At 46.4% G+C, this 15,201-nt stretch overlaps 1 protein-coding gene across 1 annotated transcript in view; it reads right to left on the bottom strand.

Moving 5' to 3' along the window:
- The window catches only part of WARS2 (tryptophanyl tRNA synthetase 2, mitochondrial), a 72,663-nt gene that overhangs the window by 13,467 nt on the left and 43,995 nt on the right, over positions 1-15,201 (bottom strand). Inside the window, exon 4 of the mRNA XM_069203002.1 lies at positions 11,774-11,859. Within this exon, the coding sequence (XP_069059103.1) occupies positions 11,774-11,859 (86 nt within the window). The remainder of the gene's footprint in view (positions 1-11,773; positions 11,860-15,201) is intronic.

Genomic DNA, 15,201 nt, shown 5'->3' with positions numbered 1-15,201 from the left:
ACTCTTCTGTATGCTACTCTGCTCTGTGGCACTCTACACCACTCCACTGTACGTCACTCCACACAGGGCCACTCTTCTGTATGCTACTCTGCTCTGTGGCACTCTACACCACTCCACTGTGTGTCACTCCACACAGGGCCACTCTTCTGTATGCTACTCTGCTCTGTGGCACTCTACACCACTCCACTGTACGTCACTCCACACAGGGCCACTCTTCTGTATGCTACTCTGCTCTGTGGCACTCTACACCACTCCACTGTACGTCACTCCACACAGGGCCACTCTTCTGTATGCTACTCTGTGGCACTCTACACCACTCCACTGTACGTCACTCCACACAGTGCCACTCTTCTGTATGCTACTCTGCTCTGTGGCACTCTACACCACTCCACTGTACGTCACTCCACACAGTGCCACTCTTCTGTATGCTACTCTGCGGCACTCTACACCACTCCACTGTACGTCACTCCACACAGGGCCACTCTTCTGTATGCTACTCTGCTCTGTGGCACTCTACACCACTCCACTGTACGTCACTCCACACAGTGCCACTCTTCTGTATGCTACTCTGCTCTGTGGCACTCTACACCACTCCACTGTACGTCACTCCACACAGGGCCACTCTTCTGTATGCTACTCTGCTCTGTGGCACTCTACACCACTCCACTGTACGTCACTCCACACAGTGCCACTCTTCTGTATGCTACTCTGCTCTGTGGCACTCTACACCACTCCACTGTACGTCACTCCACACAGGGCCACTCTTCTGTATGCTACTCTGCGGCACTCTACACCACTCCACTGTACGTCACTCCACACAGTGCCACTCTTCTGTATGCTACTCTGCTCTGCGGCACTCTACACCACTCCACTGTACGTCACTCCACACAGTGCCACTCTTCTGTATGCTACCTGCTCTGTGGCACTCTACACCACTCCACTGTACGTCACTCCACACAGTGCCACTCTTCTGTATGCTAATCTGCGGCACTCTACACCACTCCACTGTACGTCACTCCACACAGTGCCACTCTTCTGTATGCTACTCTGTGGCACTCTACACCACTCCACTGTACGTCACTCCACACAGGGCCACTCTTCTGTATGCTACTCTGCGGCACTCTACACCACTCCACTGTACGTCACTCCACACAGGGCCACTCTTCTGTATGCTACTCTGCTCTGTGGCACTCTACACCACTCCACTGTACATCACTCCACACAGGGCCACTCTTCTGTATGCTACTCTGTGGCACTCTACACCACTCCACTGTATGTCACTCCACACAGGGCCACTCTTCTGTATGCTACTCTGCGGCACTCTACACCACTCCACTGTACGTCACTCCACACAGGGCCACTCTTCTGTATGCTACTCTGCTCTGTGGCACTCTACACCACTCCACTGTACGTCACTCCACACAGGGCCACTCTTCTGTATGCTACCTGCTCTGTGGCACTCTACACCACTCCACTGTACGTCACTCCACACAGTGCCACTCTTCTGTATGCTACTCTGCGGCACTCTACACCACTCCACTGTACGTCACTCCACACAGTGCCACTCTTCTGTATGCTACTCTGCTCTGTGGCACTCTACACCACTCCACTGTACGTCACTCCACACAGGGCCACTCTTCTGTATGCTACTCTGCGGCACTCTACACCACTCCACTGTACGTCACTCCACACAGGGCCACTCTTCTGTATGCTACTCTGCTCTGTGGCACTCTACACCACTCCACTGTACGTCACTCCACACAGGGCCACTCTTCTGTATGCTACTCTGCTCTGTGGCACTCTACACCACTCCACTGTGTGTCACTCCACACAGGGCCACTCTTCTGTATGCTACTCTGCTCTGTGGCACTCTACACCACTCCACTGTACGTCACTCCACACAGGGCCACTCTTCTGTATGCTACTCTGCTCTGTGGCACTCTACACCACTCCACTGTACGTCACTCCACACAGGGCCACTCTTCTGTATGCTACTCTGTGGCACTCTACACCACTCCACTGTACGTCACTCCACACAGTGCCACTCTTCTGTATGCTACTCTGCTCTGTGGCACTCTACACCACTCCACTGTACGTCACTCCACACAGTGCCACTCTTCTGTATGCTACTCTGCGGCACTCTACACCACTCCACTGTACGTCACTCCACACAGGGCCACTCTTCTGTATGCTACTCTGCTCTGTGGCACTCTACACCACTCCACTGTACGTCACTCCACACAGGGCCACTCTTCTGTATGCTACCTGCTCTGTGGCACTCTACACCACTCCACTGTACGTCACTCCACACAGGGCCACTCTTCTGTATGCTACTCTGTGGCACTCTACACCACTCCACTGTACGTCACTCCACACAGTGCCACTCTTCTGTATGCTACTCTGCTCTGTGGCACTCTACACTACTCCACTGTACGTCACTCCACACAGGGCCATATGGCACTCTGCTCTATGACACTACTTTACTCCAAGCTACTGCACTTCACGCCACTCAACTCTACACTACTCCACTCTGCTGTACAACACGGCTAAAAGACACTGGCAAAGCTAACAGTTCTCGCATAACAAAAACCTATTGGCTGTGCCAATGCTTGTTTAAATAGGTTGACTGGCACATGAGGAAAAACTGCCCAAACTGCCAATCATGGAAAATAAAGCCTAAGTAAGAAGGCGACAAGAGGAAACTAAAAGAATGAGTAAAAGAAGATCATAGGAGGAACAAAACCAAAGGAGGTGTTTCTGAGAACAATACAATCACAAACCACTAAGTTTAATTAAAAGAATGGTAAAATAGAAAAACAGCTGCACAGTGTGGAAATAGCTTGGAAACAAGCATTGGCAAAGCCAATAGGTTTCGCCTATGCAGAATCTATTGGCTTTGTCAATGTTTTTTACATGTTGCACAGCAGTTGCGTTACCCTGAAACCGGTCCCAGGATGCTTGTTTCTGGTCCAGGGAGGACCTGGGCTGGACTGTACACATAGGAAGCAGGTTCAAGACTGATTTGCATATGGCTGGGTCCTAACTGGGGTGGCGTGGTGAGCAAAAAGAGGATGGATTAAACCCAGATCCTTGACTGGGGGTGAATGTTTGCGTTGTTCAGCACTCCATCCATCATCTGTTCTTTTTGCACGTGGAGATAAGAGCACAGGATCAACATACAAGGTAAGGTACAGTCCAGACTTTGTATTGCCTAATCCCACCAAATACAACTTTGAACTTTCATAAAGAACTTCACTATCAGTCCAATCCAATCCAATTCAGATAGATTTGTATAGCGCGGCTAATCAACGGAGGAGGCATCCAGGCACTGACCTTATTTACCATCAAGGAGGTAGGACTCAATATTATATTTATTAGCACACATGCCTCTTGGCATAGGTGTGTCCACAAGCCTATTAACATCTGTATTTCCTAATGTAACGAGACATCTGGATCCTAGAAGCCTGTCCTGTCCACTTGGGAGCCTTAGAAGACACCAGAAGTGACTCCCTCAGCATCTATATTATAATTAGTTCTGAATTTTGGTTGTAGCAAGAAATGTTAGCAAGCGGTTTGTTTCACTATTGGAACTGTGATTGGAACCCTTTAAACAAGCGCCAGGAAGACTGAAAGCACTGGAGTGTATCAACATGGAGGATTTTGGCTCCGCCTTCAAATTCCCAGCTTCTCGAGGGTAAAACAGTTTGCTGGTTATGGTTTCTTCTTGCAGTGTGGTCTCTGGTTGCTGATTTTGGGCAATGCACCTAGACTAACAGTGTCTACTCCCACGTTGTGGCCATGACAACTTTTAGAAGTTTTTGCTTTAAATCATAAGGAAAATGTCACTTACCCAGTGAACATCTGTTCGTGGCATTAGTCGCTGCAGATTCACATGCTGTGCACATCCCGCCATCTGGTGTTGGGCTCGGAGTGTTACAAGTTGTTTTTCTTCAAAGAAGTCTTTTCGAGTCACGAGACCGAGGGACTCCTCCCATTTCGACTCCATTGCGCATGGGCGTCGACTCCATCTTAGATTGTTTTCCCCGCAGAGGGTGAGGTAGGAGTTGTGTATGCTAGTAATAGTGCCCATGCAATGGAGTGAATGCGTATGTACATAATAAAGTTTCAAGTAATCTATTTACAAATGTACAAATGTTTAAGATCTACTTCTAAACGGCTACAGGCTCCCGGGGAGGCGGGTGGGCGCATGTGAATCTGCAGCGACTAATGCCACGAACAGATGTACACTGGGTAAGTGACATTTTCAGTTCGGTGGCATGTGTAGCTGCAGATACACATGCTGTGCATAGACTAGTAAGCAGTTATCTCCCCAAAAGCGGTGGATCAGCCTGTAGGAGTTGAAGTTGTCTGAAATAATGTTCTTAAAACAGCCTGTCCTACTGTGGCTTGTTGTGTTGTTAACACATCTACACAGTAATGCTTAGTGAATGTATGAGGCGTAGACCAGGTGGCTGCCTTACATATTTCATTCATTGGAATATTACCTAGAAAGGCCATGGTAGCACCTTTCTTTCTAGTTGAGTGTGCCTTTGGTGTAATAGGCAGCTCTCTTTTAGCTCTAAGATAGCAGGTTTGAATGCACTTAACTATCCATCTAGCAATGCCTTGTTTTGAAATTGGATTTCCTGTATGAGGTTTTTGAAAGGCGATAAATAGTTGTTTTGTCTTTCGAATTAGTTTTGTTCTGTCAATGTAGTACATTAGTGCTCTTTTGATGTCTAATGTGTGTAGTGCTCTTTCAGCTACAGAATCTGGCTGTGGGAAGAACACTGGTAATTCTACCGTTTGATTCAAGTGGAACGGTGAGATTACTTTTGGTAAAAATTTGGGATTTGTTCGCAGAACAACTTTATTTTTGTGTATTTGAATAAATGGTTCTTAAATGGTAAACGCTTGAATTTCACTCACTCTTCTTAGAGATGTGATGGCAATTAAAAATGCAACTTTCCACGTTAAGTATTGCATTTCACAAGAGTGCATGGGCTCAAAAGGTGGGCCCATGAGTCGTGTTAAGACAATGTTGAGGTTCCATGAAGGAACTGGTGGCGTTTTTGGTGGTATAATTCTCTTTAGGCCTTCCATAAACGCTTTTATGACTGGTATCCTAAATAATGAAGTTGAGTGCGTAATTTGCAGGTAAGCTGAAATTGCAGCAAGATGTATTTTTATGGAAGAGAAAGCTAGTTTTGCTTTTTGCAGATGTAGTAAGTATCCTACTATATCTTTTGTAGATGCGTGTAAGGGTTGAATTTGATTATTATGGCAGTAATAGACAAATCTTTTCCATTTATTTGCATAGCAGTGTCTAGTGGTAGGCTTTCTAGCCTGTTTTAGGACCTCCATACATTCTTGTGTGAGGTGTAAATGTCCGAATTCTAGGATTTCAGGAGCCAAATTGCTAGATTCAGCGATGCTGGATTTGGATGCCTGATCTGTTGTTTGTGTTGTGTTAACAGATCTGGTCTGTTTGGTAGTTTGACATGAGGTACTACTGACAGGTCTAGTAGTGTGGTGTACCAAGGTTGCCTTGCCCATGTTGGTGCTATTAGTATGAGTTTGAGTTTGTTTTGACTCAACTTGTTTACTAGATATGGAAGGAGTGGGAGAGGGGGAAAAGCGTACGCAAATATCCCTGACCAGTTCATCCATAGCGCATTGCCCTGAGACTGATGTTGTGGGTACCTGGATGCGAAGTTTTGGCATTTTGAGTTTTCCTTTGTTGCAAATAGATCTATTTGTGGTGTTCCCCAAATTTGGAAGTAAGTGTTCAGTATTTGGGGGTGAATCTCCCATTCGTGGATCTGTTGGTGATCCCGTGAGAGATTGTCTGCTAACTGATTCTGAATTCCTGGAATAAATTGTGCTATTAGGCGAATGTGGTTGTGAATCGCCCAATGCCATATTTTCTGTGTTAGGAGACACAACTGTGTTGAGTGTGTCCCTCCTTGTTTGTTTAGGTAGTACATTGTTGTCATGTTGTCTGTTTTGACAAGAATGTATTTGTGGGTTATCATGGGTTGAAATGCTTTCAGCACTAGAAATACCGCTAACAGTTCTAGGTGATTTATGTGTAACTGTTTTTGCTGTATGTTCCATTGTCCTTGGATGCTGTGATGATTGAGGTGTGCTCCCCACCCTGTCATGGAAGCATCTGTTGTTATCACGTATTGTGGCACTGGGTCTTGGAAAGGTCGCCCTTGGTTTAAATTTATACTGTACCACCATTGAAGCGAGATGTATGTTTGGCGGTCTATCAACACCAGATCTAGAAGCTGACCCTGTGCTTGTGACCATTGTGATGCTAGGCACTGTTGTAAGGGCCGCATGTGTAACCTTGCATTTGGGACAATGGCTATGCTGAGGACATCATGCCTAGTAGTTTCAGTATTATTTTGACTTGTACTTTTTGATTTGGATACAAGGCTTGTATTACATTGTGAAATGTTTGTACTCTTTGTGGACTTGGAGTAGCAATCCCTTTTGCTGTGTTGATTGTTGCTCCCAAGTATTGCTGTGTTTGGCACGGCTGCAGGTGTGACTTTGCGTAGTTGCTTGAGAAACCTAGTTTGTGTAGGGTTTGTATGACATATTTTGTGTGTTGTGAACACCGTTTTAGCGTATTGGTTTTGATTAACCAATCGTCTAGGTATGGGAACACATGTATTTGCTGCCTTCTGATATGTGCAGCTACTACTGCCAGGCATTTTGTAAAAACCCTTGGCGCAGTTGTTATTCCGAATGGCAACACTTTGAATTGGTAATGTATCCCTTGGAATACAAACCTTAGGTACTTTCTGTGTGAAGGATGTATTGGTATATAGAAATATGCATCCTTTAGGTCTAGTGTTGTCATGTAGTCTTGTTGTTTGAGCAGTGGGATTACGTCTTGTAGAGTAACCATGTGAAAATGGTCTGATTTGATGTAGGTATTTAATGTTCTGAGATCTAGTATCGGTCTCAGGCTCTTGTCCTTTTTGGGTATCAGGAAGTACAGTGAGTAAACTCCTGTGTTTAATTGTTCTTTTGGTACTAATTCTATTGCTTCTTTCTGTAGCAATGCCTGAACTTCTAGTCCTAGAAGATCTATATGTTGTTTTGACATATTGTGGGTTTTCGGTGGGACGTTTGGAGGGAATTTGAGAAATTCTATGCAATAACCATGCTGGATAATTGCTAAGACCCAAGTGTCTGTTGTTATTTCCTCCCAATGTGTGTAAAATTTGTTTAGTCTCCCCCCCACAGGTGTTGTGTGTTGGGGATTTGTGACCTTGAAGTCACTGTTTGTTTTGAGGAGTTTTGGGACTTTGGAACTTTCCTCTGTTTCTTTGAAACTGTCCTCCTCTATATTGTCCCCGAAAACCTCCCCGCTGATACTGGCTTTGGTAAATGGGCTTTGTTTGTGAGGTTGTGGCTTCTGTGGTTTGCCCTCGAAACCCCCCTCGAAATTGTGTTTTCCGAAATGTGCCTCTGCTCTGCGGGGAGTAGAGGGCGCCCATGGCTTTGGCCGTGTCAGTGTCTTTTTGAAGTTTTTCAATTGCAGTGTCCACTTCCGGCCCAAACAACTGCTGTCCGTTGAATGGCATATTCAGCACAGCTTGCTGTATCTCTGGTTTAAATCCTGATGTACGCAGCCATGCATGCCTCCTTATCGTTACTGCTGTGTTGACAGTTCTAGCAGCTGTGTCTGCAGCATCCATTGCTGATCGAATTTGATTATTGGAGATATTTTGTCCCTCTTCGACCACTTGCTGCGCTCTTTTTTGAAACTCCTTTGGCAAGTGTTCAATAAGGTGTTGCATCTCGTCCCAATGGGCCCTATCATATCTGGCTAGCAAAGCTTACGAATTTGCAATACGCCACTGGTTTGCTGCCTGTGCCGCCACCCTTTTGCCTGCCGCGTCGAATTTTCTACTCTCTTTATCTGGAGGTGGCGCGTCTCCTGAAGTATGAGAGTTGGCTCTTTTGCGCGCTACTCCTACTACAACAGAGTCTGGTGATAGCTGTTGTGTGATGTACACTGGGTCTGTTGGTGGCGGTTTATATTTTTTATCTACTCTTGGACTAATGGCTCTCCCTTTGACAGGCTCTTCAAACACCTGTTTGGAGTGTTTTAGCATTCCGGGCAACATTGGCAGACTTTGATATTGACTGTGCGTAGACAACAGTGTATTAAAAAGGAAGTAATCTTCAATGGGTTCTGAGTGAAGGCCGACATTGTGAAATGCTGCTGCCCTTGATACCACTTGAATGTAGCCTGTACTATCCTCAGGTGGCGAGGGTCTTGCTGGATAGCACTGAGGACTATTGTCTGACACTGGTGCGTCGTAAAGGTCCCATGCGTCAGGGTCATCTTGACTCATCCCCGTATGTGTTGGGGATTGCATCATTGGTGGAGTGGCTACCGGTGATAGTTGAGGAGAGTGATGTGGGGATGGTGGTGGTATTATTTGTTTAGCCACTTTTGCTTGTGGCTGTTTGTCCTTGTCCTTGTTTTGGAAGGCAAGTTTTCGTTTCATTCTGATTGGGGGGAAGAGTGCTGATCTTCCCTCTATCTTTTTGAATAAAGAGCCGCCTTTGCGTGTGATCTGGCTCTATTGTTTGTAATGCCTCTTCAAATCTGTGTGTCTTCATTTGAGAGGACAGTCCTTGTTCCTCTGAATAGGAACTAATTTTCGGTTCGGATGCCGGATGTTTCGGCACCGAAACCTTTTCTGCTGCTTTTTTCAGCTCCGAAAAAATCTTTTTGCTTTTCGGCGTCGTGCCCTCTCGGTGCCGACCAACTTCGGTGCCGCTGTCTCGGTGCCAAATCTTTTCGGAGCCACTCTCACTGGCCCGAGATTGCTGCGTGCCTGTATCTCGACCGGAGTCAGATGACTTCGACACCAGCTCGCCCTTTTTCGGTGCCGATGGACAGTCACCTACTTTTCGGGTCAAGCCATGGCCTGTTGGCGGTGGCGACCCCTGGGCTTTGGCATTCTTTTCGTGAGTTTTTTGTTTCGACGTCTTACTCACGGTTTTCGGCGTTTCTTCGGGATCGACCTCCTCCGAGTCCGAATCCTGGATGGAGAATGTTTCTTCCTCCTCCTCGAAACACCCTTGTCCTGTCGGCGCCGACGCCATTTGCAGTCTTCTTGCTCTTCGGTCCCTGAGTGTCTTCCTCGACCGAAACGCTCGACAGGCCTCACAAGTATTCTCCCTGTGTTCCGGTGACAAACACAAGGTACAGACCAGGTGTTGATCTGTATATGGATACTTGCTATGGCATTTTGGACAGAAGCGGAATGGGGTCCGTTCCATCAGCCTTGAAGAGACACGTGGCCGGGACGACCAGGCCCCGGCGGGAATCGAAAAAAAGCCCGAAGGGCCACCGGAGCACTTCTCAATTCGGTGTCGATCTGTTGTAACTAACCCGATACCGAACGCAAACAATACAGACGATTTTTCCGAGATTCTAACTAACTTTCCGACCCGAAACACGGAGCGAAAAGGAACACGTCCGAACCCGATGGCGGAAAAAAAACAATCTAAGATGGAGTCGACGCCCATGCGCAATGGAGTCGAAATGGGAGGAGTCCCTCGGTCTCGTGACTCGAAAAGACTTCTTCGAAGAAAAACAACTTGTAACACTCCAAGCCCAACACCAGATGGCGGGATGTGCACAGCATGTGTATCTGCAGCTACACATGCCATCGAACACATATTTATCTCTGGTTTACATATGTTTTAAACCACTTTTGTAATATTTGCCCATTTTTCTTGTGTTGTTTTAAAATTTGTTTTTCAGTTTTATTGTGCTGTGTTCTTATTGTTAATACTGCTTGATACTGCTGGTGCCCCTCTTCCCGGGTGTTTAACATAGTTTCAATGAACTGTCTTGTTACGCAGCCAGATTGCATGGGAGTTTGAAGACAAGTCTCTTGCATGCAGAGAGTTCTCATGATCTAGTTTGTTGGTGGGCTGAGCTTGGTTCATAGTTTCCCTAGTGTTGTCCGATAGCCACTTGAACAGTGTCTTCAGCATTCTTAGGTTGTGGAAGCGGGGTGAGACCACAGCATGAACTTGGGCAGTCATGTCCAGTTTGTTGTCTATGATGATTCTGAGGTTTCTTGCTTGCGAGCAAGGCATGGGTTGGGTCCAAGGTCAGTAGACCATCACGTGAAGTCCCATGGCGCACCATCTTTCCCAGAAACCACCACTTCATTCAGTTTCAGGCAACTGAATTTAATTCACTTGGCCACTTTGGACATGCATGTGGTGAACTTGTTCTTGGAGTTAAAATGATTTAATCTTGCCAGTAATATTGGTGCTCACTTCTTTGTAATTGCAAAACATGTGCACTTCAATAGATGAATAAAATGATATTATAATTATGTGCATGACACACCACATATACTCCGATATATCACACAGGAAAGAGCACAGGGAGAACTCTGAAACTGGCCATGTTTGGGCTGTGGGTCACTAACACTATTTGTGAGAGGTCACCTCGAGATGCAATTCTGGTGAAATGTACTAGTGCAGTAACGCCACCACAGTTCTTTTCACTACCTGTTCACTAAACAGACTATGGTGACTCGTGTAAAGATAAGGGAATACATAGCTAGTTATTTCCTCGTGGACACAGATTGCGGTTTGGTGTGCTGGAACCCACTGGTGCACAGAAGTTGTATTGCGTTATTTGATGGCCGCGTGCTCTACGAGTGGGACTGGTTGCAAACACAGCTGAATGACTGCATCTCTGCTCGGCTCCCAGAATGCTTAAATGCTCATTCACAATGGGGTATATTGCTTTCAAATCAATTTACTGGGTGTAGGTTAGCCGAGGCAGATGTTAATATTACTGTGATTAAGTGGGGTGAAAAATTGTTTCTTCAGTGTAGTTGTGCATCTGAAGCCCATTACAGCTGTAACAGGTATTTGCGGCTTCTACATCCATTGATAGGTTGTTCCCTTGAATTCTGGCTCCATGGAGGGGTTATTCAGTATTTAGGTATTTGAATAGTTTGCTCAGAAGCTTTTGTAAGAAGGGGAGATGTGAGTTGAAGTGTTTGGTCCACTGTCTCTCAAGCTGTCTCTATTCCAGTTTCCTGAATGTACAGTGTTGTGTGTATTGCATGACACATTTTGTTGTGTGGCAGCAGATTACTCAGTTAAACCTCATGACTGAGCTAAGAAGAACAGATTGTAGTGTTGCGATTACTAGTGAGGGATGTGGCTGGTACTTTACAGAGACTACTCGAGTGTCTAGCTCATGTGCGCAGAGCTTTGAGTAAACCTCCTTGAATGTCACCAGTCACCCTCCCATCGTCACTGCAGTGTGCAGCATCACAACGTAAGAGTGGAGGGAGTTTGTACGACTCACTGCACCACCAGAGCCTAAAGGCGGCAGCTCGACAGGATGCATGCAGGACTGAGTGTAATTAGACTCCTACCTTTTTGCACAGGATAACAACAGTTCTAGGCTTTGTACTAGACTACAATTTTGTGTTGAATTGGTATATAAATGATACATTTAAGTCTAAAAATGTAAGTATCATGGTATATCACTGTTAACATATGTAATCAAATATTACATGCAGACTGCTTCCTATCAGCATACTTAGAGTAGAAAGGACGTTCAACAATACGGTCTATAGCAAATACGTAGCAGTAGGTGTTCCGCGGTTATACGCTGTGGGACATGTCGTGGCCTACAGTGTTGTTCGATCATAGTCTGGCTAGGACAGTGGACCCAACGCCCCAGACCTCTTACTTGTAAAGCAGGATGTCCGCACACTGGAGCACCGGGTAGGTGAAGAGGCCCACGCTGCCCTCGCTCTTCTGCGTCTGGCTCTTCACCTGTCGAAGTGGGAAAAACAAGGCAGGCTCAAGGATTCATGCAGATTTCATGGCGAGGCGAGGCCGGATTTTCACAACTCAGATAACATGACCCTGACAAACAATGACATGACGGCAGTGACTTCGCCAAACCGTATCATCACAGGCTCCTCGCTACTTCAATAAAAAGACCTCATATCTCCTACAACTATTGGTTTATTATGGTACAAGATTTCATCACCCTCAAGGATTGTTTCTATCGTCGGATCGTGCTCATGACATTGCATGGATGAGCAAATAAAATTCTATTGAGTCATCATTTGGGACCACACCCCTGTCACACCCCTGCCCACTCCACGGGCGGCAATGAGTCAAAAGGATTTTTTTTAAAAGACTGTCTTGCTAAGTCATCTGAAGACTACTGAACACACCACACCGCTACTGGACAATGTTTACAACAGCAGACACCCCAAACTAGGCGTACTCACCTCAAGTCACCTCTTGATGCTGTAGCTTCAAAGGCTTTGAGCATTTTTCAAGGATTATGAAACCAGTATGTGTAAAGCGCAGCAAATCACCTTTGAGCGTCTCAAGGAACTGCATTGTAGGCACGGGGAGATTTTGGGGGTCATTATGACCCCGGCGGTCGGTGATAATGTTGCGGTAGTACCGCCAACAGGCTGGCGGTACATACCAACATTGGCGAGTTGGCTGAAGCCAAACCGCCAATATACCACACCGACCGCCATGGCAGTACAAGCCGCCGGGCCGGAGATAATCTCCAGTCTGGCGGCCGCTAATGTACCACCAGCGGCATTTTGACCCTGCCTACCGCCATGGTTTTCATAGCGTTCATAACACCACGAAAACCATGGCAGTAGGCACTACCAGTGACAGGGAATTCCTTCCCTGTCACTGATAGGAGGCCTACCCCCCCAACACTGCCTAGATGCCCCCAAAACCCCCTCCATCCATCCATGCTCCCCCCTTCCAAACCCCCACCCCTCTCCCTCCATACACGCACACTCCCGCTAGGCCTTATTATTTTTCATAATATGGCTGGTGGCAGCCTACTGGCGTGGCGCTGCTGGTGGTAGTAGCGCCACTTTACCGTCCGCCAGTATGGCCACAGCCGGATTTTCCGCCATTCTTGTGGCAGAAATCCGGCTGTGGCCATAATTTGGTCGGACAGATGTTAGCCACAGCGATGGTCTTTTGGCAGCCGTCACCATGGCGGTAGGCGGCACTTACCGTCAATGTCGTAATGTGCCCCTAAGTGATCTGCCCAGAATCACAGGATACTGAGCTGGTGCTGAAGCCTGAAACCTGGTTCCCCAGGTCTGAAGTCAGCAGCTCAGGCCCTTAGGCCACACCCTCTCTCCCTTATTTGTATTTTTTATGGTTTATTTACCTCAGGTACATTATCATAATTCAATGTTACATGTGTTTTTTTACTTCAATTGTTTACATTAATTTTACTTTTCTGAAAATATTACGCCCTACAAATCAAAGAACGTGGCCCAAAAGAGATATTGAGGTATTCCATAAGATACCAGCTGTGGTTTAAGTCTGAGCTCACTCGGTCATCCATCAACCAATGGAGTGGAAGATCCAGTCTTAGCTATGAGGAATCAGTGGTAATCACGTGGGCATTGCAGGAAGGACTAAAGCTGCATCATCTGTGGGAGTGCAGGGTTTGAAAAATCTACAAATTACGAGCAAGATCCACAGGCCGAGTAACTTAAAGTTTGACACATTCACTGGAGATTAACATTTTGTAATATACCTCAAAGGACGAAGTAGGTGAATCAGACAAGAATAACTTCAAATTTACTAGAAGTGGTGATCAAGTTTTTGGCTAGTAAAATGTGGTAAACAAAGGAAATCATACCCACTCATTAGATAAGTGTCTGAGGTTTAGCCTTTCTGGCCCCCAACTGCAAAGCAGCAAGGGATGTTGACAGGAAGTAGCCTAAAATACCAAGATACGTTTGTATTACATTATGACATTAAGGTTAATAAATAAAATTTCAGAAGCCAATGATGATAAATGCTTCAAGGCCTTCATTACGAGTCTGGCAGTACTAGGACTAGCAGACTCGCGGTGGCGGTCGGAACGCCGCCAATGCAGCGGTCCGGCCTCCACATTATGGCTGTGGCGAATGCACCACGGTCGAACCACCAGCGCCGCCGCTTTTTCACCGGCCGATGGCCTGGTGGTGTCGGTGGTCTCAATCCGGCAGGGCAACACTGCACGCTGTGCTGCCCTGGGGATTACAAGTCCCTTCTCTGTCGGCTTTTACATGGCAGTTGCACCGGCATGTAAAAGCTGGCGCAGACAGGGCACCTCACTGCCCATGCATTTGGCATGGGCAGTGTAGGGGCCCCCATGGCCAGCCTCGTTGCGGTTTTCACGGTCAGCATGGCAGACAGTAAAAAGCCCGACAGGTGCTGCTGCCCCAGATGCACTGCAACATTGTCGCCGGCTCTATTATGAGCCGGCGTCAATGTTGTGGGCTGTTTCCCGCTGGGCCGGCGGGTGGAAACTCTGTTTCAGCCCGCAAACCCAGTGGGAAATTCGTAATAGCCCTTGTGGTCAGGTCAACGCACGGGTGGTTTTCTGACCGCACGGCTTCGGCGGACGGGCTTATCCGTCCGCCGAAGTCGTAATGAGGGCCTAAGTGTTCTGGCTCTAATTTGCGTGGCACAAAATCAGACTGATCACATATGACCAGCAGAACAATGTTCTTCCATGCCCCAAGAGCCTCTTTGTAAGGTTAAGATGAAAACTTTACCCCCTATTAATTCTAAAGACAAACACTTTACCCCTTATTAATTCTAAAGACGAAAACATTACCCTCTATTAATTCTAAAGACGAAAAACGTTACCCTTTACTAAGTCTAGAATAAAGAGTAAACCCCACAGAGCTCAGACCATTGAAAACGCAAACGTAGCAGGGTATTAGGCTAACTACAACATCATTAAACAGCAACCTAATAACGGAAAGGGTTTCTGAGAAAATTACTTTTCCATCCGTTTCTAACACTCCTGAGCTGCATGACTCTGCCACCTTGATGGAAGAGCACATGTTTCAAAATATGGACCAAATTTATCATATCAGTCCTGGAACGGCTTGAGAAACTGGTATCGGATGTACAAGAAATTAAAACCTCACAGTATGAAACAGCCACAATGGTCCAACCTAAATCAGATGATGTAGACCAAAAACTTGAACATTTAAACAACAGCTGTAAAAAGCTTGAACAAAGAGTTTCAACCTTGGAAGACCTCAAATAAAGTGTCAGAAACAAATAGTGGTGTTTCAGAAGGAGACGGGGGCTGCCAAAATAAACTTGAAGAAT

This window comes from Pleurodeles waltl, chromosome 8 (assembly GCF_031143425.1).
Source record: "Pleurodeles waltl isolate 20211129_DDA chromosome 8, aPleWal1.hap1.20221129, whole genome shotgun sequence".
NCBI classification, from domain to species: Eukaryota; Metazoa; Chordata; class Amphibia; order Caudata; family Salamandridae; genus Pleurodeles; species Pleurodeles waltl.
This window is presented reverse-complemented; position numbering and strand designations above follow the sequence as displayed.